At 33.0% G+C, this 26,880-nt stretch overlaps 1 protein-coding gene across 1 annotated transcript in view; it reads right to left on the minus strand.

The window, feature by feature from the left end:
* LOC141496946 (cadherin-18) overlaps positions 1-26,880 on the minus strand; it is a 400,980-nt gene that overhangs the window by 31,979 nt on the left and 342,121 nt on the right. The window contains exons 8-9 of the mRNA XM_074199523.1: positions 22,968-23,089; positions 10,291-10,408 (exon numbers count right to left, since the gene is read on the minus strand). Coding sequence (XP_074055624.1) covers positions 10,291-10,408; positions 22,968-23,089 — 240 coding nt within the window. The remainder of the gene's footprint in view (positions 1-10,290; positions 10,409-22,967; positions 23,090-26,880) is intronic.

Raw genomic sequence — 26,880 nt, forward strand, 5'->3', positions numbered from 1 at the left:
TGGAAATTAAATAAGAACTTGCAGTGGATGCAATGATGCATTTGTTTTGTTTTTGTAAAGATATATAAAGATAGTTTAGATAACATTTTTAAAACTTGAGTATGGTTGGTTTAAAAATGATATTTGGAGAAATGAATTTTTCATGATGAAACTTTTATTTGGCAGTGGTCAAGAAGAATGTTTTTTTTGACTCCAGGAAAGGAGGTTGAGGGGAATTCTTTCTCCATACATAATAATTCACATATATATTTCTGGAAAAAGAATGCTTTCAGGACATTAAGCTAGAGTTAGTAGTTTTACAAAGTTTAATTAACATGTAGTATCTTCCTCTTGTAGGACAGTATTTAATGATTTTATAGAATAATTACAGTGTGAAAAGATATATAAGTACTTAAGAAATGTGCTACTCTGTGAGGTACAAGGTATAGAAAATCATCACTGAAAAGGGACATCAGGGAAGGCTCCGAGGAGGAAGTAGCATTTGTTCTGGATTGCAAAAGATGAGCGGTAATTGTTCCAATAAAGTTGTAATCAATCACACCTATTTTTTTGTTTTTGTAAGGCTGTGGAATTAAGTGACTTGCCCAAGGTCATACAGCTGATCAATATCAAATGTCTGAGGTTGAACTTGAACTCAGGTCATCCTGACTCAAGGGCTGGTGCTCTATCCAATACTCCACCTACTTACCCTTTTCATCTTTCTTTTTCACCTGCTTTTGCTCACCAAGAGCAAAGACTAAGAATTCAGCTTTTCCAACTTATTTTTCATTGTTATCCCTGAAATCAGCACACAATTATTTAAATTTTCTTCCCTGGACAACACTCTAAATTCCATATCTGTACCTTTGCATTGGCTGTTTTCCAGTTTAAGAATACACTCCCAATTCATTTCTGTCTATTAGACACCTCTGTTTCCTCTAAAACTTTGTTCATGTAACATTTATATGAAGAATTTTTTTTTAAAACTCAGGCCCCCAATTACTAGGGATCCCACACACACATATCCAAATTTATCTTGTATATATATATATATATATATATATATATATATATATATATATACATATATATGTAGATGCTATGTATGTAGTTATTTATGTTTATGTTATTTCCATTGATATAATTTACAGCTATAGATAATATAAATACAATGAAAAAAAATTAAACAGTCCAGAGACTGTGCCGGGTCCTAAATACATGGTTGCTGATTGATCTTGGACTTGGACTGCTAGTAATTGAAGAATATCTACATGTGTTCAAACAAAAAAGGGCAAGATTGAAAATTATTTTTTTAAAAAAAATGACAATTAAACCTGGTATTTAATGCAAGCATAGATAGAGCCAAGCCTTGTCCTTTCTTTACTCCCTATGTTCACTGAGTGACAACCTTTCCTGTTCTCCATTTTTAGTTCTTTTCAGGGACATGGAACTCTTCTAGTCTGTAGGTTAATTTAAACTTTTAGACTTCTTGCCTAGGTAAAAATGAATTAGAAAAGCTGTCACAATTTTATTACATCTTTACAATCTTTGAAATATTTAGTTCTACCCTAGGGCAAAAATATAGTTCCTTCAGTTATTCTGTTTCACTATTCATGTTCATATTTTGGATTTTCTTGTTAAAGCCTTTGAAATGGCTTTTGCATTTCTTTCTTTAGATCATTTTACAGATGAAAAATGACTTGCTCAGGGTCACATAACTAGTAAGTGTCTGAGGCCAGATTCGAACTCAGGAAGATAAATCTTGCTTCTAGGCCTAGTTATCTATCCACTGTGGCACCTAGTTGTCCATTAAATATTTTTCCCATGAATTTTAGAAGGTCAGTCCATAAGGAACTCACAGGCTCATTGCTTATCTTTGCTGATGATTTCAATAATCCCAGTCCTTTTAGGAGTCCTGATCTCAGTTTCAGTATATGAAATCTTCCTTCCCCAAAATTTAGATTATCCTATATTATTATGCATTCACCTCTTTTGCTTTCCCTGGAGATCTCAATGACCTTTGGTCAGTCTATCTTGCCCTTAGCTTATTATTCTTTTCTTGACTACTCTTCCAGAAGTAAATACACAATCTGGGCAGTAGTAGTAGTAGTAGTAGTAGTAGTAGTAGTAGTAGTAATCTAGCATTTGTGTAGTGTAATAATATTGATATTAATCTAGCTAGCATTTGTGTAGAGCCTTAGGGTTTATAAGGCATTTTAAAGTATTATCTCATTTTTATCCTCACAACTATCCCAGGCTATTATTTTAATATCTCCATTTTTTGCGTGCAGAAACTAAGATAGTCAGAAGTTAAGTGTCTTACCTGGAACCTTATAAGTCAAATTTGAACTCAGGTCTTCTAAATTTCAGATCTCAATCCTTTCCCCATTCACCTATCTACTTTATTGCTCAAAAAACTGATTCTATCTTTCTGGTAAAGTTTTGCTTTATAACTTCTTGCTAAAGGCAATTCTTCTTGGGATCTACTTCAATGGTAGCTGTCATAATGAAGCAGGACCCATTACTACTATTATCTATAAAGGTAACCAATAGTTTGCTTGACCTCCTAATTTAAAACAAAAAAAACAATCAAACAAACAAATTGTTGGAAGTTCTACTCTGTTAAAGAACATCTCTCTTACTTTGCAAAGTTCAGATTTGCAGTTCATTTACAATGCTCAGTAGACACCCTGAAGTCATTGAATGAAGATTCTGTTCCACAAGGAAGAGCCATCCTCTAGATTATCTTTTATGGAATAATTCCATAGATATTCTTTCTTTATTCTTACACATATTCCCCATAGGAAACAAAGGGCCATTTTGCTTGTGTGTCAATTTTTCTTCATCCAAAATCAGAATAAAATTAATTCCTGCCACTAGGCAGAGATTCCAGAATATAACTATTTCTATTTGCTCATTAATTTTTTTAAGTTTTTCAAGAAAAAGCAGTTGATTTATAGGAAACTCTGAGCTTTGACAATATAATAAATTATTTTAAATGCAATTCCAGATTTTTTTAAATAAAAGAATTAGCCTCATCATTTTTTTTAAAGAATAAGTGTTTCATAAGAAACAAAAGGGGATAAAACTATTTTTCTAAAAGATGTGATGCTAAAGAGAAACTGTACCAATTTATGTGTAGAATGGTGTTTTAGCATGAGTGCCATGATCATTTTCTAAAGTGAGAAAGTAGAGGAAAGTATGTACTGAAAAATCCAAACAGATGACTAGTAATAAATGTGTGATCTCATATTTATTAGAAAATCTGTTCTCTCACTGATGTCTGTAAGATTTACACAGGCACCTTACTTTTAGAATTAAAAGTAGGAATTAAGCTTGCAAATCCTCTTTCATCATAGAAAGCCTAGTCTCTTTAGCGACAGATTGAAGATCATAAAACAGAACACACTCATCTTGGTAGACTAATGATGACTTTAGATTGGGAGATTAGGCAACATATCTATCATTCTCCCAAAAGCCACAAAAATAAACCACCCTCTACTGTTCACCTGCATGTGTATCTGTGTATTAAATGATAGAATATTAATGTTAATGATCACTTAGGAAAATAATCTGATTTAAAAATTCAAATAATGGAATGGCAATTAAAGTATCTTAAAATTTAAATAAATTTATCATTTATCATTTAAACAAGAAAGTGATATAATAATGGAAGTGCTGGAAGCAAATCCTTAGGACATTTTTGGAAGAAAATTCTCATTAAAAAAAACAAGCAAATTTACCCACAGGAACTTCCTTGAAATAGAAAAAAATCCCTCTAATAAAATAGATGAAAAAATACTGAAATTTTGCATTACTTTACAATATTTTAATACCTTGTTGGACCAGAACTACAAAACAAAAGAAAGTATTTTCCTATGTTAGTGTTACTCATAGTTTCCATATTTTCTTCATACCAAATTCTAGAATACCTAAATTGAAAAAGAAACCTTTGAAATGTAAATTATGGATTCCATCTCATTATTCTCTTGTTCAAAAATATGAAGTAGACTTCCCCTTCCTATCTCTCCTCTCTTCCACACAACTATCAGATCAAATCCAAACTCTTTAGGCCAGTATAAAATGCATTACCATCTGCCTTAACTCACCTTTCTAGCTTGGTTTCCAAGTATGCCTCCATACAAATTTACATTCAGCTACACAGACTCATTCACTGTTGCCTGAATATAACAAATGCATTTTTATTTCTCTTTGATTATATTATTCCCCTGTCTCTCCCACCTAATGTCCTCTATTTTATACTCTATCAATACAAATGCTGCCTAATCTCTTAAAATCCTGCATTATTCTGAGCCTTTCTCTGTCCAAGCAGTATGCAATGATCTCTCTATCCTCTACACATATAGAATTTACCATCTACATTATTAATTTCATACAATATAAACATATGAATCAATATAGCTTGTTCTGCTTTTAATTCTTATGACTGGGTTCTGTTTTTAGTTCTTCCTAGTCCTATTCATACCATAACATCTACATATATAACACCTCTGACCATCATCCTCACCCCCCCACCACCCAATTAACTCAGACCCTGGTCCTGGCACTTAAGATATTTTGCCTAGAATCAGAGCTCCATGTACACACCAAGCCACATTCATTTCCCTGTCTACTATGCCACTCACATCTCTCATTTAGAATATAAGTCTTTCAAGACAAGACTGCTAACCCACTTGTATTTGCACCCTGGAACTTTGCATAGTGCTTGAATGACTAATACTTAATAAATGAATGAACACTTAAATACTTTGTCTTTTCTCTAGATTTGGTCTCAGAAAATCTGTTAGCCTCACTTCAATTTTTTCATCTGTAATTATCCTTGCACTGTTCTAAAATCTCATGATTCTATAAAATGTTTTCTAATATGTTCAGTTTTACTTAAATACTTATAAACTCTTATTTCCCCAATAAGATTGTAAATTTATAGAGAACACCATTATTTATTATACTTTATTGTATGTGGGTTTTTGTAAAGGTTTTTTTTTTTTTTTGCAAGACAAATGGGGTTAAGTAGCTTGCCCAAAGCCACACAGCAAGGTAATTATTAAGTGTCTAAAGTCGGATTTGAACTGAGGTACTCCTGACTCCAGGGCCGGTGCTCTATCCACTGCACCACCTAGCCACCCCAAAGAGATGTTTTGAATTAGTCACTATTCAATAAATATCTTTCCACTGGTTAATTGTATAATTATCCTCTTTCTTTAAGGGTTAGCTAAATTCTCATTTTTCCTATGAAGTCTTCCAAATTATTATTTTTTTAGTTTTTTTTCAAGGCAATGGGGTAAAGTAACTTGCCCGAGGTCACATGGCTAGGTATTTATTAAGATCTGAAGCCAAGCCAAATTTAAACTCAGGTCTTCCTGATTCCAGGGCCAGTGATCCATTGCACTTCTGAGCTGCACACTCCAAACCCCCCCCACACACACACACCAATTGTTAAAAACCTCTTTAATCAATTCTTTTCTTAGATGCTTGGATCAGTCATTGGCTATACTCAGGTAGTACTTAGAATGTACTACCATTGTTGTTATTGTTGTTTGTGCTTGTGTGTGTATGTGCACATGTGTGTGTGTGTGCATGGGTGTGGATGGATGATGGATGAATGCATGCAATATGCATATGTGTAGACATGCATGCATATGCTTATACATATATGCATATACTAAGAAATGTATAAATACATTTAATATCTGTGTCAATTTTTGATTTGTCCAACTTTAGCATAACCTTTTAAGCAAGACCTGAGGTTTCATTAGTATAAGAATCTACCAATGAGGAAATTCTCTACCAGTATAGACTAGATTTTACTCTAAAACTTATAGTCTTAGAGTGTTACTTGTGGGTAACTGAAAGATTTTTTATGCGATAAAGAGAGGTCATAATTATAGTCCTCCCTTTCCTTTCCTACTACCCACTTCAGGCAAAAATGATTTTACCAGAAAGAATTTATAAAACATTGCTAAAGGTTGTGGATTCTGAAAGGATGACAAGATCACATATTCAAACCATATAGGGACTGGACCCCAACCCAAGTCTTTCTGACTTAAGACCAGCTCATCACTTAGCACAGTCTGACATTTAACCAATGCTAAATCTATTTACTGATTGATTATATATCCAGTCTTCCTCACTACCTCTGTTTTGTATGCAGAAGGCTTAAATAACAATTTTTTTTGTGAGGGAGAAAACGACAGAGATGAGGAAGAGATAGACAAAATGTTTCTTCAGGAAGCAGTGTCTCTTCTCAGTACTGTGAATTTTGAAAAACAGTTAGATGGTTTGGGGATAGAATACTTGACTTGGAACTGGGAAGCCCCAAATTTATATCTGGCTTCAGACATTTACTAGCTTTGTGATCTTAAACAAGTTATATAGTCCCCATTTACCTCAACTGTAAAATGGGGAATAATAAAAGCATTTACTTGAGAGGTTTGTTGTGAGGATCAAATGAGATGATATTTTCAAATTGCTTATTATTGTGCCTGGCATATAATAAGAGTTACAAAAATGCTATTATTAGTCATTTTGTTATATTGCTTTGGCCTACCTGTGAGCAATTAATATTTACCTACTCACTGAGGTATGTCTTTATTTGTATAGAGAGTGTTTTGATGTTGTGCTCATATGCTGGCATCTTTGATGGTAGTCTTCCAAGTATTTTATATCTTGTGTAGTTATTTTAAATTGAAGATGTTTTTCTCATCCTACTTGGTTTTGTTAGTAATGTGTAGAAATTTAATGATTTATATTGGCACATTAATGCACTGATAGATGAGTTGTAAACTGATAGCCCCATTAAAGCAATTTGAAAGTATTCCCTCCTAATATTACTAAGTTCTGCATTCTCTATGACCCAGTGATGCATAGGTGCCTTAACATATTTTCTGGAAACTTTATTAATTATTATACTATTTAAACCTGGCTAGAGACTGTTTGAATCCTGTTTCTAATCGAACTCAAATTACCATGACTTCAGTAACATTCCAGGAATGCCAAAGATTACTACAAGAAATTTTGTATTCTCTGAAATCCTAGCCCCATTCAAATTATTCTTTTTTGAAGTTATTCCTTCACATCCAGGTCTTACTTTGGATTCATCCAGGCATTCTCTTTTTTGCATCGCTTTGTATTTTAGCTTCGCTTATTGAGTCTTTACATTTACTCATCATCATTTCAATCTATGTTGCTTTCAAGTTGTCCTTTCTGCAAAATTGCTTAACTGTAATCATATAATTTGTGTATGTTATCTAGATGCTATATACCATGAACCTTCCAGAGTCTGGATGAGAGGGAGTCAAAACTTTTTTCTAATTCTCTCTACCAGAAGACCTAATATATATATTTTTGCAAGGCAAATGGGGTTGAGTGGCTTGCCCAAGGCCACAACAGCTAGGTAATTATTAAGTGTCTGAGGCCGGATTTGAACCCAGGTACTCCTGACTCCAGGGCTGGTGCTTTATCCACTGTGCCACCTAGCTGCCCCGACCTAATATATTTTTAAAAACTATTTCATATTCTTGAGAACAACATGGTCTCAGATATGGGATTCCCTTGCTAAGTTGGAAGAGTTAAATTGGAATGATCTCCAAAATCATGGAAGCTAAATAAATCTTTGAAGTATTAGAACTGAGCATGGGTAGGGTCTGACCAATATGGGATCAAATCATACATGATAAGAACCTGGTGAACCCAGGTAAGACTTCCAACTTCAGGTTTAAAGAGAATTAAAAGTTAAAATTAGCCAAAATCACCCTGATTAACCAAATGAATAATCCTCTTGCTTTGATCATGCAAGGGGTTAGTAATCAGAAAAAAAGTTAAAATTAGTCTAGAAGTCTTTTGCTAGAGATTTCTTGTTTTATTCCCCCCCCCCCATTTCTTCTTCACTCTTCTAAAATATTTGGTCTGATACTGTTCAGTAATTCCTTAGATATCTTAATAAACATGGGTATTATTTCTACTCATTCATTTAGGACAACCCTAGATTAGTGAGGAAATTTCTATTTGGCAGACAGTGAGGTGGGCTTTGACAGGGATTTGTAATTCAGAAGTTCTCTGGTGCAGAAGGTTTTGTTTGCTTTTGAGAACTTTGAAGGAAAACACAGTGTGTCTCATAAAAGTTTCTATAAGAAATCTAAGAAAGGAACTTTAGTTGAATGAAGAAGACCAAAGAAGTCTCAAATCTAAACTAGCTCTCCCAGCTAGTTGTAATATTAAGCAGGGATTTACTCTTATTAATTTTTAGATTAACCTTTCAGTGGTAGATAAAAGATAAAACAAAATAAAACAAAAAACCAAGAGATTCTTTGTCTCTTCCCTTCATAATTTTGGGCAGGTTGGAGACTGCAAAAATATAAAACAAAAAAAGTAAGAATTTTTTTTTCCTGGTATGTTGGAATGTATGGCATTAAAAGTAATTATAAAAAAAGTTTATAACTGAAATATCTTTTTTACTGTAAATTATGATAATTGTATCATACTAAGGAAGGCAAGAAAGTAGGAAGAAAGGTGCAACAAGCCTAGAGTAAACCTGGAAAGGATGACATGTTGAGTCTGAGGTGTTTGTTGTTTATAGACAATGAAACAAGTTAATAGTGTTCCCAGTCTCTTTTTCCCAAAGCATCCATTAGAACGTCTTTGTTCAATGTACAATTGCCTTAGGTCTTTGCTATCAGTTAGGTGATAGCTAACCAAACTGCTTAAATAGCTATGTTAATGTTTTAATTGGTGCTTTAATTGGTTTTAATTGGCTTAATTAGTTTTTAATTGGTTTTAATTAAGATATAATCGAATTGTATATTTTAGTGTTATCCCTTATAGGTAATATATACATTTGAACTAGAATTTCCTAAAAACAAGATTTTAGATAAAAGGTTAATTTAAATTATAGAAACTTTAGGAGCCATATCATGATGATTTAGAGGATATTTAGTAGAGATGCAAAATTTCATGATATAATAGAAATAAACTGCCTTCTGTAATTTATTTAGGACCTAATAGAACATTTCTCAAGACTTGTCAAACCAGATGTCTATTACCCACTTCAGTTGATGAATACAGGCAAAAATGATTTTGCCTGAAAGAATTATAAAACATTGCTAGATATTACAAAAGACTTGGGTAAGAAAGTAGTATCTTTTGGGGACTTTTATCAGAAATGCCAAAGACAAGAGATTAAGAAGAAAATGGAAATTTTAAATGACTGTAGGATGAATAATTCCAAATTAAAATCAGACTATTTAACATATATATATATATATATATTTGTACATAAATTTTACTAGAACTTTTCTTACTAGCTAAACTATTCATCTACTTAAAAGGAAAGGAAGAACTATAGTTATGAGCTCTCTTTATCACATAAAATACCCATATGTATCTTTGTCTATCTAGTATCCTACTAAGGACTTCTGAAGGTATAGTAACAAAGTATAAAAGAATGTCAGATATCAATTGCTTCTAAATAATTCTCGTTAAATTACTGCAGAGAGTTAATCACTGGAAGTCCAGGGCTCCATTTCCTCTTTTGATAAGATATGCTCAATGGGTCAAAAGAGAGAAAGAATTATTGTTCTCTTCAAATCACATGTGCTCACTTCATCCAAACTAGGGCCATAATACCATATCACAATACATTTAGTTCAGGATGATGAGAGATGAAAACATTTAGTTAAGGATGATGAGAGATGAAATCATAATTCTTTAGGTCTGTGAGCATTATATGTTTATCTTTACATAAAATATGGTTTCTGCAAGACGCTGAAGAACTTATCCCTCAGTAAAGCCAGTTTAGAATCAACACAAATCTTCCTTAGACCATGAACCAGAATATTCTGGTTTCCTACAGCATATAGGAAACCAAGGGACAGGAAATTCAATCTTTTTCCATAATGCTTTAACAATGTGCCTTTTTTTAAAATTTATTTCCCAGTCTTCTAGAAGAAATATTCCTTATATTAAAGCAGCACAATCTCCATGCTAAACCTTGATATGCATGCTTATAGAGTGAACATGGTTGTCAGCTAAAATTCATCTAAAATTTTGCCCACAAGCAAATGACATATAAATTTCTTGTTTCATTGCTGGCTTCGGAATAAATCCAATAAAAGTTATTTCTACATATGGTTCAATTTTAAATACAAGCTATTCAGAGATCATAACACATTTAGCATCAAACTGATGGCTGACTTTGCAAGCTGTTCAGAGAAAAGAGGAAAATAATTCTAGCCACTCTTGGAAGATCACAGCAAAAGAAACTTTAGAATTACACAGAAGAACACTTTTATTTACCCTCATTGTCCTTCAAGGTGAAGTTGGGGTTCAGAGCCAGACCTTCATCCAGAAAAAAGTGGAATCTTGGTCCATTTGCAAAATCATCTTTATCAGTGGCACTGATTGTATGTATAACCTGAAAGGGGAAGAATATTGCATTGAAATTAGTCTAGGCATAACTTAATTTCTATTAAATTTTATAAGAAACGATTTAAAATAAAAGAATTCTTAAAGGAACACTTTTTTTCCTATTTGGCAGTCTTCAAATTTACCACATTAAAAAGTTCCCCCTTGCCTTGTTTTTCCTAGCATGACATATGTTATGAATAGCATTAAGGAATGAGTTATAATCATCCATACATTATTATTTTCTGTGATGACACAATTGTGTTTTTTTTAACATCCTTTATCACAGGATATACCTTGGGGTCTCTTAGTTGTTTGGGGAGAATGAAAAATGGCTCAAATAAGTATAAATATTCCAGTGTTAATGTAGAATACTCTAAACAATAAGTTCTGTTTTCAGTCAATAAATGCAAACAGAAATGAATCATAAAATCTACTGGTAGGGAACACAGAGGTCATCTAATTTGAATCCCAAACAGGTAATATTCGATTGCCCAAAGCCACACAACTAGTTAGTGGCACAGCCTGAAAGAAAGAGGCATATCTCTTGACTCCTGGTCCAGCAATATTTCTTATTTTTCCCTTTTACGCTTTCACTGCTAAGACAGAAGACTTGTTAAAATTCATATCTGACCGACATTCTGGACCAGATCTAGTTGGAAATCCATAAACAGAATTGAATACCAGATTGCCTAAGAATAGAAAAAAAGCAAGTGACCAAAATAATACCATGGTATCCCACCTCTTAAAAAAATAGCAAAATCCCTCTCTGCACACAATTTGTGATTGTACATCCCAATTTCAAGCAAGTGACCTTCAGTTGTTGTTTAGAATAACAGTACCTACAGAAAGTGTCTCAAATGAAATGTAGAAAAAGTATCAGATGGTGGATAGTTAAGTAAACAAATGAACAACAACAAAAGGTATACATTTCTTTTGAGTTTAATTTTTCATCTAATTTTTTCCCATTTTTCCTGCATGCAAGGAAGCCTTTAGAAAGTGATTCCAGCTTCCAGCAATAGTGCTTCTGTACACACCTCCTAAGCTGCTGCAGATGTCAATAGTCGTGAGCAATGGGAATCCAGTCCCACTGTTGTTAGCACATTAAACTCGCTTATATAATTCACTTTCCCTCCAACCCCTCCTTATTTTAAAGCAAAAATATGAGTTAAATGAAGTGGGGGAGAATATGATATGAGTAACTGTGACAATGCATCCTTCACAACACCTTTAGCATCTAATTTCTTCTCTCCTCTGACTTGGATGCCACTTTAATTCAGGCATTCATTATCCCTCAGTTGAGCCACCTATACATGCTTCATGCTCACAGTCCTCTCCTTATCCAATTCATCTTCCAAAGAGCTGACAAAATAATTGTCCCAAGTCTTGTATCATCTGCTAATGTCACAGTCTTGCTCTGTAGTTTTCAGTGACTGCCTTTTCTTTCCAATATAATATACAGATCCTTCAGACTGATTTAACATCCTCCACAGTCTGACTTAAACCTATCTTTTGACTTACCTCACATTGCTCCACTATATTCCAGTTAAACTGGACTACAGCTGTTCTCTAAGTTGACATTTAGCTTCCCATCCCCATGTCATGCCAGGAAGATACTTGCACTTCACTGCCTCTCAGAATCCTTCCTTTCTTTCAAGGCTTAGAATAGATGTCTCCCCTTTATCAAGCTTACCCTAGTCTCCCTCCAGTTTTTAATGCTCTGTTTCTCTTCAAATTGTATTGTAGTTCCTTTTATAGATATATGTTCTGTCCCCAGTAGAATGTAAATTCTGGATACTACAATAGTTCTAAGTTGTCTTTATATGCCTATGATCTCTAACAATGTCTTGTAAATAAAAATTGCTTAAAAAATACTGTTGTTGGTTTAAATCAAATAATAATGTCAATTACTATTCAAAAGAGCCTGTGGAGATAAATGCATTGGGTTTTCTCAAATATCCAATTTTAACTCTCATTTCTTCTTTTTTCCAAACTTTAAAATTGGAAATGATTATATTTTTTGAAATGTCTTCATTCCTTTCTCTTCTTCCTACAAATATCTTTATCGAGGAAACTGAGGGTCAGAGAAATTAAGAGATTTATTAATGACAACACAGCTGGAAATTTTCTAAAACAGAGTTTTCATAGTTAACCACTTAGAGTGACTTTATACTACACCATGCTGTGTAAACATACTTATATGGAAATGATACTGTTGATTAAGCCTATCACCTTCCTTATAGAAATGAAAAAGAGACCCACAAAGGATGAGGGACTTGTCTGATGTCAAAACTCTAAAGAGAAGACAAAACCACATAAGAACTCACTTAGAGAGGGATCTACTGATCTTCTCACTAAACCATGTTGTCCTTTTCAGGGGCAAGTTTACTCATTCTTCATGGTGGGAGGGGACAGAATTTCAACTTTCCCTGATTCATCAGGACTGTGTCCATATCTTATCAAAGTTCCCTGATGCCTTTCAACCTTCTTAAATGTCACAAACATTCAGAGTATAAGGATTTTGTTTTGAATTAATAGAGCAAAACTTCCTAACAGACCAATTTAACAGTCTATTTTTAAAAATTATATATTTTTTTTCAAAACCACATGGTTTCAGTGTGGCTAGGTGGCTCAGTGGATAGAGCACCAGCCCTGGAGTCAGGAGTACCTGGGTTCAAATCCGGCCTCAGACACTTAATAATTACCTAGCTGTGTGGCCTTGGGCAAGCCACTTAACCCCATTTGCCTTGCAAAAACATAAGAAAAAAAACATATGGTTTCATGACTCCTCTATCTTCACCAAGGAAAAAATATGGACATTTTAATTTTTTATCCCACGGTTGACAAATTGTTCTTAAGTCATCAAACCTTAAATAAAAACAAAACAAAACAGAAAACCCCCTTTTCACCTTAAAGTTCTGTCAAAGTAGCAGCATATATGTCTTCTGGATTTGGATAAATGAAAACATTATATATTTTTAAGTTCTTAGTCTATATCAGATGGAAAAATAAAATAAGGTAACTATTGTCTTCAAGGAAATTATATTCTAATAATGGGGAAAAAAACTTATCAAATAATGTTAGCCAGGGAGTGCAGGAAGAAAAGAGAGAGAGAGAGAGGAGATGGAGAGGGTTGATCCAATGACCTCTCCCCATCCTCAATCTCATTACCCTTTTTGCTTTGGATACTGAAGACCAACTCTATTCCTGTATACTCTTACATCTCTTTGCTTTTATTTCACCATCATCTTAGTTCTACTATTCTGATTATTCTTTTTAAGTCTCTATTGCTGATTAGGAGGGAAGACAGTATTGACAACTGGGATCAAGAGGATCTTCATTTAGGTTTAGGAGATAAAATCTGAGCCATGCTTTGAAAGAAATGGAGGTAAGGAAAGACAACTCTGATGAGACATGGGACAAGAGGATGACATAGACAGGGAATAACTAGCAGACTAGTTTGCTTGAAACAGAGAATGTGTGAAAGGGAGTAATATAAATAAAAATAGAAAAGTAGGTGTGGGAAATACTGTAGAATTGTAGAAGTTGTAAATGAGTGTCTGAATATTTTACATTCTACTCTAGATGCACGAAAGAATCACTAGGGATTTTTGAACAAGGGAGTAGTGATATCAGAATGGGATTTTAGTAATATCAAATTCACAATTGTGTGCAGGAGAGAGGAGAAATATTAGAGGCAGAGATATCCATTAATCTTCCCTCATGATTCCTGTCCTGTATTAGCAGTTGCTTTTTATTACCTGAATAAACCATCAGCAGTTCAAACTCAACATGTTCAAAATAGAACTCATCTTTCTCTTTGAAAACCATACCTTCTTTAAACTCCTCTCAAAACTACTTCTAAACTAGTCACACAGGTTTGGAATTTCTGAATCTTTCTTGATAGGTTTCTTGTCAATTCTAGTCACATCTATTCCCTTCTCACAGCTTTATCTGAACACCACCCTACTTCTCACTTTCTTCACTCCTCTATTAGACTGTTACAAGTTTACTAATCTTCTTGCTTTTAGTCCCCTCCTTCCCCACCCCCTGCCAATCCAGCAGTTAATATATTCTTCCCGAGGCACTGATCTTGATATGAGTCATCTTTTGCTGAAAATCATTGAATGACATCCTATTGCTTCCAAGAAAATTATAAGAAAAACAAAAAAACCCTTAAGTCTATCATTTAAAACCCTCTAATTTCCAAACTTATATTTCCAAACATTTCTTTCTTTTTTCATTGAATAGAATTTTATTTTTTCAAATACATGTAAAAATACTTTACAACATTCACTTTTGTAAGATTTTGACTTATAAATTTTCTCCCTACTATCCTTTTTTCTCCCCATCTCAAGATAATAATTAATCTGATATAAATTTTACATGGACAATCATGCTAAATATTTCTTGATCCATATTATTTCCTTTTAAGTATTGAACATCTAAGTCAAATTGGTCTACAAGCTATTCTCTGAACTCTATGTTCCCTTTTCTTCCAAAAATTTGTACGAACTGTCCTCTATGCCTAAATTGAGGTTCACCACTACTTACATAGCTTAAAACCTCTTTTCTCTTCAACTTAAGTATCATCTGCATCAAATTTTGTCCTTCCAAGTATTAATGTCTTCTTTTATACTTCATAAGATATCTTTGGGTTTGAGGGCTGATTTTTCCCCTTTTCTATTTATGTAAACATTTTTTTAAAAATTAGGGCAATTAATTTTGTCTCATGTAGTTTTCATCTTTATTTCTTGAAATATAGTTTTGGTAATCTGGACTTTGATAAAACCTATTAGTATTCAAACAGAGCTACTTGACTATGACTTTAAATAAAATTACTTTGGCTTTTTACTGATTGGTCAATAATATGTCCCAGCTAAAAACTCACTTGCTCTTTGCTTAGAGTTTTCATGCCTCAGAATGAGCATAAATTGCAACTTTCTCTTCTGGCTAGACATGCTGAGCATCTTCCCCACCCAGATTAATTCTTTTGTAAAGTCAAACTAAGGAATTTGTTGCTCCAGTGTTCTTACCTATATTTTAATCACTGAATGGGTATTACCTCAAACAAACTGATATCTGGGAAAGACAATAGTTTCAAAGGGCCAAGGTCTCTCATACCACCTGTGGTCATCTCCAGTTGCCACTAGACTCTAAAGACTGAAGAAGAGAATGAGGTTGATGACATTGCACAGCTCTGACTCACTGAAATGCAATTCACATTCAAGTAAAGATAGTTGCCCTCCTGATGTCATTGGTCTTCTTCAGGAACAAAGGACCACCAACAACAATACTGCATCTACTTCTTTATGTATACATTCCTAGGAGACAAAATTCCACTTTTTATCTCTGTGCTATTGCCTGTACCTTGAAAATGGTCCCTCTCTATCTCTTATAATTCTTAGATGCTTTTAAAGGTCAACTCAAATGATATCTCATATCTGAGATTTTTACTTATTTTTCTCTGTCTCTTATAATTCTTAGATACTTTTAAAGGTCAACTCAAATGATATCTCATATATGAGATTTTTACTTATTTTTCAAGGTGATAATGCCACCTTATTTGCAAATTACTTATTTAATTTGTATATATATATATATATATATACTCACAAATTACTTATTTAATTTGCTCATATATTCACAAATTAATTTAATTTGTATATATATACATGCAAACACACATCTGTTATATACAAAATAGCATTAAATGTGTTTTGATTGATTGTAATATTGGGAATGGATACTCTTTGAGTAAGAATGGAACATGTAAATAACTAGTTTCATCCAAAGTATTTGAAAGACCCACTAAAGTTTAAAATTATTTAAGAGACTAATTGGTGATTGTTGAATAATCTGAATTGTACTTTTCATTGATGCACCAGTCAAATATTAAGGAGTTGGGAGACAAGGCAATCAAGAAATGATTTGTTTCAACAATGACCAGACCAAATACATCTCTTAGTAGAGATGGCTTAGTGTATATGGTTTTCTTGAAGTCATGAAAACTTTGGAGTCTGATTTGAGTTACTAGCTCTGTGATCCTGTATATCTTAATCAGCTGGAGAAGGAAATGTCAGTATCTTTGCCAAGAAAACATTATGGTTAGTATTGGTGTACTCTAATCCACAGGGTCCTAAAGAGCTAGACATGATTGATTTGGATATTTTAAAATGCAGGTAACTTCTATTCAAAGTTTCTCCTGAAAATTATTATGGAATAATCTGTAACTTTTATAAAATATGAGGTTGATTCATTAGTGAAGTTCTACTGAAGTTATGGGAGAACTGGGTAGTTGTTTTTAAACATTTTTGCCATTTCCTTAATTTTATTCTTTTTTTTTAGGTTTTTCCAAGGCAATAGGGTTCAGTGACTTGTCCAAGGTCACACAGCTAGGCAATTAGTGTCTGAAGCTGGATTTGAACTCAGGTCCTCCTGATTCCAGGGCCAGTGCTCTATTCACTGCACCACCTAGTTGCCCCCAATTCATTCATTATAGTCTAAGACTTTTACTGATTAAATAAAGAGAAAACCTCATCCTCCTTCCTTTCTTTAGGAGTTTTTAAGTCGATATTCTATTACAGTGCTCTCTTTCTATTTTGTTTTACTTCCAGGTTCATGTAGAAAATCAGATCTCCTCTAGCTCAAAGGTCACTGTGTGAACTTTAAAACTTTCTATATACAAAAATAGAAAAATATCTATATTCTCTTTGGCATTTTCCCTCCCTTTAGAATGTAATTGTTCCATATTACTGAAATTCTTATATTTTATAATTAATTTTAAAACTAAATTTGAATTATATTTATATATTCTTCTGAATTAAAAGTAAAATTTTCACAAAATAGCAGAATGTCTTAGCAGAAAGGAATCATTTTCAGTGTTATCCATCAAGTTTACAGGTGGATCAGAAGTTTAATATCACATTCCCAATAAATAGTCAGACAGCCTCTGCTTCAATTTATTTTTGTTATTTTGAAATGGAATTCATTAGATATTAATTTGAATATTAAAATAATATTAAATTTAATAGGTATAACTGTAAAGCCTTACCCTTGAGTAAAGGACTTTAGAAGTACCAGAAGAGGAAGGATAACTCCATATTAGAGATTCTGAAAGGGATATGTGGGTTTTAGTGAATTGGGAGAATCACAATATTATTTGGAAGCCAAAGAAATTAATGGGGAACTAGGTTTAGACAGCATTAGGAAGGGCATGGTGTCTAGGAATAGGAAGCAGAAAGCACTTGGTTCATTTGGTATATTTCACTAAGTTGTGATCAGACTAATTTCTGTGAAACCAACATTTGAGATGAACCATTGATAAACTGTAAAACACAATAAACATGATGAAAGATTCTGAGCTGATGTCATGTGATTATAATTTGAAGGAATTACAAGAGCTCACTTTAAAGATCAGACATAGAGATAGGAGTCATGATAACTACTTTCAAGTATTTGGACCATCCCATAGAAAAGAGAATATTTTTTTTTTCCTGCTTGGACACAGAAAGGGAATTAGGATCAATATGTGAAAGTTGTAAATGAACAAATTTAACCTTGACGAAAGGAAAATCTTAAACTAACTGCAATGGACTGCTCTGAAAGGAGAAACTTTCCATTCACAAAACGTTAACATTCAAAAGAGTCTTGGATTTGATGGACTCTGAGGTCAATTCTAACTTGGGTTTCATGTTTTTCCTACCAACCTCATCAATTATTCCTCTCCATTTCAGCCCTAGAAAATAAGAAATCAAGCTATGTTATTCTCCTTTCAAGATGACTAGAATTAAAATTTGGAAAACATTTAAGATATTATTCATTTTAATCATCTTATTCTATAAATGAGAAAACTAAAGATTCAAGAATTGAAAATTACTTATCTATGTTTGTACCATATACATAAGGCTTTGCTTTTAAGCAATTTTAACAAAGGTAATGAACACCTCTTTCCAAATTTTGGATCTGCTTGAATTGGTTGGTTAGTTAAGGGTTTTAAATGCGTTGGTTAAGGTTTTAAAAATTTCAAATACCAGACAAAGAATTAATTAATTTATGAATATTATTGAATAAGGTACTGAGGGAGTAGGTAGTGAGGGAGATATGCAGAAATGTGAGGGAAAAAAACCCCAAAGGGATTATAATCTGGAGGGAGAAGACATATATACAAAGAAGTCTTATGCATATTTTCTTGTTTGTAAAATGAAAAATGAAAAACCTAGATGGTATCTAGGTTTGTTTCTAGGTCTAAATTCTATGATTTTAATTGATTGTGCAATAAAGTTAAAAAAATTACTCCTGAACCACTGACACACACAATAATACACATGGGAATTCTCACAAATTCCAAAAATTTAAGAATTTTATATATTCATTCATCTTTGTTAAATTACAAACTATCCATATCTTGTCTGAAGTGATATAGGGTTGTCTTCTGGTGCACAAAATAGCTGTCAAAATATTTATTAAATCATAAATAAATTTGAATAAAATGATAAAAAGAAAAGTCAAATAAATGGTCTTCTCAATAAAATACTTAGACATCTAGTGGTAGAAAATATCTATGAAAATTTAAATAAATATTTGATTTTTACTTATATTCTTCTGACCCTAGTTATAGACTTAACTTTCACTTAAAGTCAGAGCAATGAGCCCTGATTTTCCTTTAACTTGTCTTTATGTTTCTGACACAAATTCACATAAACAAAGAAGCAAAAACATTTATTGCTTTCTTGGCAATTATTTGTTTTATGAAGATCCAAATTTCATCTCAGTTAAATTGAGCTCTAGAGGCACATTTGATTTCTAAAATATGACTGTGTATGAGAGATCAGAGACCTTGTTGGTTTAGCATAATTTATTTAACCCATCAGTTTTCATGGAGGAGATGGGACTTGCATTAGCCATGGAGGAATGGTTAGAATTTAGAAAGATGGAAAGGATAGGCGAGGGTATTCTAGACAGTGCAGGCCTGAATAAAGGAACAAAGGTCAGAATACATGTTATACTTTGGGTGGCACTAAGTTTATAGATATAAATATATATTTGTAATGTATATAAATATTCATATGTATTCACATATATATGTATGCACATAGATGTATATATACATATATATGTATATTTGCATGGAACAAAAGCTTTGCTTGGAATAAAGTAGGCAAGAATCATGGGGATGTGTGTGGGTATCAGACTGTGAAGTGCCATGCTAAGGGATTTAGTCTATTTTCTGGGCATTAATAAATTAAATACTCTTTGGGTAAAGATTCAAGGTGAATAAAGTATAAACAAGTTATGTGGAAGGACAAAAACAAAGCCAATCTTATTCTGGTGCAATTTAAAGTGCTTAAGAGATCCTGGCTTAAGATCCTAATTCTGACATTTATTAGCTGTTATCATGAATTTATTAACTGTATAATCACTTAATCTCTGGGTCTGAGATTCTACAACTTTAAAATGGGGATAATTATAAATTGTTAGCTATTTATTACTAGTCTATAAGCAATTATATAATCCCTCAGGGACACAATGAACTATCTAAAACTACAAGGTTTAGAAGTCTTGTCAATCTACATTAGTAGAGGCAGTTTACTTACAGGAAATTTCCTAAATCAGTGAAATCAGAGGTCTAACCCCTAATCCATCCTTCCTTTGCACCCTATCAAAACAAAGCAAAAACAACCAAAAAAAAAACCCTTTTTGAAATCTACTTTTAATGAAATAATATATGTAAAGCTCTGCATAAATATCAACTGTTATTATTAATAGGATTCAATTTGAGTATATGTTGTTTAAAGAGTTGTCAGATCAATAATTTAACTAATTCATTTGACTGATCTGTAGCCCATTAAAATACATAGACACAACAAAACTGGTCTTGAAAGTCAGTCAAAAAAGATGCAGTGTCAGTGGATAGAAAGCTGGCTTCAGAGTCAAAAAAAAAAAAACAACACAGGTCCAAATCCTGACTCTGGCATAATCGGGCTATGTGGTCCTAGTAATTTAATGTATCAGTGCTCCCGGGCAAAGACAAAGATTATACAGTAACAGTATTCTATAGGAAGTCAATACTTTCTATCTGCATTGATAAATAGACTTTACTTACTAGGAACTCCCTTTATAATGGTGGGGTTAGTCAGTCAAACAGTTTGAGCCAATAAATGTTTTCTCAGAGAATTTAGACTAATACCTAATTGAATTATAACTGGAATGTATTTTTTAATTCATTGGTGATCTTTTTACCACTTGACAATTGAAATGATCCAGTGTTTCAAGATGATTCTTCTAATTTTATTGTAGTTATTATTCTATGTCCCTGAATTTTAAGTCTTCTGAACTGCATTTTTCTAGCAAAGGCTTACTTTTAGTCAACATTTTCTCAGTACAATCTTTTTTTTTGAAGGCACAGGTTCTTATCACAGCTAATAAAATAACTCTCACCTTACAAATAGGACCTCCAATTAGTGACTTTGCTAATAGTATCTGCTCCCTCTTTCTAGTCATTAACCCAAGCTTGATAGGTGGCACAGACACAGGCTAAATTTGATATACTCCCTAGCAATCAGATTTAATGAGTCTCCCCAAACTCCTGACTTATGGGAGTGACAATGGAATGAGGTTATGAGGGAGGAACTGAATCTACTGCCTCCTTTCCATCCCTCCAACTTTTTTTTTAATTTGCTATAAATTTGGTTCTGAGGGAAGGAAAAGAGGATGAAAGAGCAAGTGAGGATAGAAAATACAATGTCCTTTTGACAAGGTTTCCAGCAAAGGTAGGTCTTACGGCTTTTGAACAAGGTTCTGCTTTGGAAAATGACTTCAAATTTCATACGTGAATGAGTTTCTTATTAATATTTCTTTTACTTCAATGCAGTTTAAATTTGTTTCCTGAATGAAAAAAAATACATAAACTCTGAGGAATGTTTTGTGGCTCTTCATATTGATACCTAAATTAGCCTGAACTCTACTATCTGCAGTCTAAATCCATGCTTCCAAAGAGCTCCATCTCCTTGCCAAGGCCACATATATTTACATTTAGATGCAAGGTATTCATAAAAGGTAGGCACTGGGGATTCTGAAAGCAATCGATTCTTCATTGAACTGCACATAGCTCCGCAACACAAATGAGCTCCAGAAAATCGACTTCTAAGGTGTCTTTCTCACTTTTACTCTGGCTAAATCAGTGTAAAGTCATGCAAAAGCACTAGGTACAAAGAAAAATCTCCATGAATCAGACTAGCAATTTTGAGTATAAACAAGGGAAACATCACACCTTTAAAACCTGATATTAATAAAGTTTATTTCCAAAATCACCTAACTGGTTGGGGCAGCTAGGTATCCCAGTGGATAGAGCTCTGGCCCTGGAGTCAGGAGTACCTGAGTTCAAATCTGACCTCAGACACTTAATAATTACCTAGCTGTGTGACCTTGGAAAAATCACTTAACTCCATTTGTTTTGCAAAAACCTAAAAAAATGGTAACAAAATCACCTAACTGAAACCCAATCTCACTTAGATTGAAACAGCTCTTGCCAATCTCATATTATTACTTCATAAAGTCTGTGAATGGGTTCATAATACAAATATAAAAGGTCATAGAAAGTGATAGTGGCATGATAAATTATTCAAGTCTCCCTATAAAAAAACAACAAAACATATGAAATTCAAAATTCTGAATAATCAATCAATAAACCAATCAACAAACATTTTTCAGGACCTTCTATGAAAGAACAAAACACCAAACAGATTATATTATTTTCCAAACATTTTTAAACTTATTAATGCATGAAAGATCTGTAAATTTTCCAGTTTGGGGGTAATAATACTGCCAGAACCCCTTGCATTAGTGCAGATCATGGCAAGTCTATGACTTGGTAAATGAGTATTATGAATTTGCTTCAGGATCATGCCATTACAAAGTAGAAAAATGTTCCTGTTAATATTAAAATATTAGCACCAATTAAACATTGAATACAGGCTTTCACATACTAATATGGAGAGAAAATGCTATTTGAATTATGTTTTAACGAAATGTTGGCATATAGGTCCCAGTTGGTACTGAAGTCAAATTTCCACTATTAGTAGTTGTTTAACTTTCATCGTCTATCTAACTATATCTTTGCTTTCCTTCTTATTCCACAGAAGACCCCAAGGTCCAGTTGATTAGTTAAATCTTGATATCTATAAAGTACTTACAAATCTATATTTTGAAATGCAATTATAATTCTATGTTTTTTATTATTTTACATTTATTACCTTCCTATATCCCCATTATGTCAGATGCTGTTTTGCTTGTAGTGAGTATGAAGTGAATGTATGTTGAATTGAAATGATAAATTAATGTCTTTTGTGATTCTATAGAAGACTAGTCTGATGAATACATAGAAAGGGTAAAGTTTTAAATAACTTTTTCATGAATTGTTTAAATTATACTTTAGCCCTTCATGAATTAAATCATTTTTATTATATCATATACACTTAGAATTGGAAGGACCTCAACCTCTACCTAGAGTTGAATCCCATTGAAGAATCATTGACATAACTATAACAAATATAAAACTAATGGCTTACCTGGCCAGGCTTAGAATTTTCACAAACAACAATATCATACTCTTTGGCAAGTTCCGGTGGATTGTCGTTCACATCTAGAACTCGAATGCCAACTGCAACATGGCTCAGCAGGTTAGGATTGTCTGAAAAACACAAAGAGGTATTTAGTGGTTTGATATACACATCTTAATGTTCTTATTAAAACAAATATTAACACTGAGCTTGTCACCTGCTTCAAGTGATAAAACACAGTACTAGTAAAAGATGACTTTATGGAATAACCTTTATTGAGACTCATTAACACAGGGAGAAAAGAAAAAATGAACATTAAAGCATAACAGAAATGCTAAAATGCTGTTTTGTCACATCAAGAAATTACATATTATTCATGAACTGAAGTGAGAGAAAATTAACAGAGTTCATTGTGTGCTTCCATAGTATGAGATAAACAATTGACTTGATCATTAATCTAAGAAAAGCAGTATGTTACTTGAATAATAATAATAATAATAATAAAAAACAAATCCTTTTCCTAAATGTTTAAAGTGTCTCATGATTTTAAAAAGAAATACTAATTATATCCTAAGAAAACAAAGGTAATAGGTTTCATTTTTAAAGTGTTTTATAATAATAATTCACATTTATTATTCGAGTTTATAAACTGCTTCTCTCAGAATGCTCTTATGAGATAATTAGGTCAAATATGATTATCCTTCTTCCTTCCCCTTTTCTCTTTTCTACCCTCTTCTCAGCAAAGTAGGAATAGTGGGTAGAGCTGGCATAAGAATCAAGAAGACCTGTTCTCAAGTCTTGCCCCTGACTTATCTTGATCATGTGATCCTGGGCCTGTTCATGATCTCTAGGCATGGCATTTTTAGAATGAAAGCATGATATATTGAATAATGCTGGATTCAAAATAAGGAAGATATAAGTTCAAGAATTTGGCTGTTTCTTACTACAAGTTACACACAATGTTGGGTGTCTCAAGCAAGAAACCTAAAACTTTCTGTAACTCAGTTTTCTCATCCGTAAAATGACATTCTAGGTAGATGACTTCTTGAAGTCCTTTCTAGCTCTCGATCTATGATCCTAAGCCATGTCACTTCTGAGATCCTAACTCAACACTCTTAAGTGACCTAAAAGATGCTGATTACTATGGCTTCCTCATTCGAGGGAATGCTACATATTAATGAAATTTCAAATGAGAAAGATAGAATGACAAGCAGAAACAGAGATACAAGTAGACTGAAAATAAGAATGTGGTGAGGAACCTAAGATTCTTAGATGGCAAAGAACAAACTCAGTCAACATCTAGTAAATGTTAGAGCCAAGACTTCAAACCCAAGTTTTCTGACATCAAAGCTAGTGTTGTTTCCATTACAGTAACACAGCCTCTCAAGTGATACCCAATAACTCTTTTTTTTTTATTTTTCAAGGCAATGGGGTTAAGTGGCTTGCCCAAGGCCACACGGCTAGGTAATTATTAAGTGTCTGAGGTCAGATTTGAACCCAGGTACTCCTGACTCCAAGGCCGGTGCTCTATCCACTGCGCCACCTAGCCGTCCCTGCCAATAACTCTTTAAAAAAAAAAACCTGTCAGATAAAGCACTGGCCCTGGAGTAATGAGTACCTGAATTCACATCTGTCCTCAGACACTTAATGGTCACCTGGCTGTGTGACCTTGGGCAAGTCACTTAACCCCATTGCCTTACAAAAACAAAAAAACTATCAGGTGTGGAAGGTGTCTGTTGCATTTATCTCCTGCATCTTTACCTATGTATCATATGCTATACCTAGTCAATTTTTAATAACACTTGAATGGATCATCTTCTAAGACCCAGTAGACACATTGTAGTTTATAGTTTATAAACCATATCTGACAGTGCAAAATGATACTCTGAAATCACAAATGAAATTTACATATATTGAACTCTTCTTTTTTTTTTTCATTTCTAGAGAGATGAGGGAGCTCACTGCTGAATCTTGGCAATTGCCTAAAGTAATTATAAATGTCAAAATCATTTATGTTAGACCTTTTATCACATAGTATTATTTGGTATATTTAAAAATATTAATGTTGAAAGGAGCCTTAGAAATTATCTAAGCACATATTCATATTGTAAAAATAGTTCAAATTTTTGTAGTATTTTAAGATTCACAAAGTACTTTATACATGTGATCCTCATAACAACTGTATGAAATAGATGTTACTACTATTTTTGGTGTACATATGAGGAAACTGAGGTTGAGAAAGATTAAAAAAAAAGAAAGGTTAAGTGATTCTTCTGTGGTTGCACAACTAGTAAGTCTCTGAGGCAGGATTTGAATTCAACTCTTTTTAACTCCTGGGCTACCTGAGTACCACTTAAATATACTTCTCATTAGATGCCATCATCTTAAAAATGAGTAAGAAAGTGAAGCCCAGGGAAATTGAGCAACATACCCAGTGTTAACTAAAAGTTTATCTGCAGAGTCAAGTCTAAAGCCAGGACTTTTGACTCTTAATCCTGTGTTCATTCCAGAGTATCATATTGCCACATCATAAATTTTTCCATAATGTGATCACTACTACTTAATTCTGCCCTAGGTAAGAAAGAAACAAGTTGATTTTGGAGACATTTGATTTATACACTAACACTCCATTGAAAGATGGAGTGACCCTCTACTCTAGTCTTTCTATAGCATTATAAATTAGTGCAGATTCTTTACTGTCAAAAGCACATAGTGTTGGCCCTTAAGTTACAAAGACCAGAGATCCAATCAAGCCTCAGACACTTATTAGCTATGTGACTCTGGATAAAGTCACTTTACCCCATTTCATCTACATTTTACCTACAATAATAATGCACAGGGTCCACTTGGGGAAGGGAAGGGTAAAGCAGGGGAAGAACAGAATTCTCATACTTAATTCTGCTATCATATGCCATTTTTCCTCAATGCATTTACTACTTAAGTGATGGAGTTGTTGCTAGGATGCAATATGATATTTTACGAAAATTAACTAAGAAAATGGTTTTTTGTAACCACCTAGCATTGTATAAATGTTCACTATTATATCTATACTGTTAATAGGTATATAAAAGTCCTACCTCTCACATGTGACAGTTACCAGAAGGAGGGAATTTTCTGCTTTCACCTGGCAGGGAAAGAATGAGCTAGGCAAAGCATTAAGAAAAACATTTCCTTTAATTTATTTCCATATAAAACTGTGTCATTCCAACATTTCTATTGTCTTCCTTCTGTAAGAGTGATTAATGAAAAATATGCAAAAGATGGCAGCTATATAAACTCTCCTCATTACCATCCACAATACAATTTTCACTGTAAACAAAAAAGGTTTTAATTTGTTCAGTAGATGACTAATTTCCAGAGCATTGATATTCTAAACTTTGCTTCACATAGTCTTTCAAAAAATAATAAATCAGACAGTTTTATCACTTATATCAGATATAGACATATACAGATATATGTATATATATATATATATATATATATAATATATATATATATATATGTACCTATAATCTTAGATGGGAATTCTATTGCTTACATTTTAAAAAATTCAAACACATAAAAAATCTTGAATATCTCTAAAATACTGGATTATGTTGAATAAAACTTTAGTGACTCAATCACTTTGCATTCTTGTGTATGCTTTAGAAATCAGTACTGTTTTCCTAGAGAGGGTGTTGTTTTTGTTGTGTCATAGGACTAAAAGGTTCACTAAATTCATTGATCTTTACAGAGTCTATGAATGAATTTCATTACATGGCATGTGAGTTTGTAACATTTAAAGGAAATTGAACTCTCTGGTAGAGTTCCTTTTGGACTAAATTAAAACATTTTTCAAAAAAATAATAACATTTATTACTGAATGTGGCTAAAAGTTTTAGCTAAGCAAAATACCAAAACTAAAATTTTGGAGCATAAAATG

This window comes from Macrotis lagotis, chromosome X (genome assembly GCF_037893015.1).
Source record: "Macrotis lagotis isolate mMagLag1 chromosome X, bilby.v1.9.chrom.fasta, whole genome shotgun sequence".
NCBI lineage: Eukaryota > Metazoa > Chordata > Mammalia > Peramelemorphia > Peramelidae > Macrotis > Macrotis lagotis.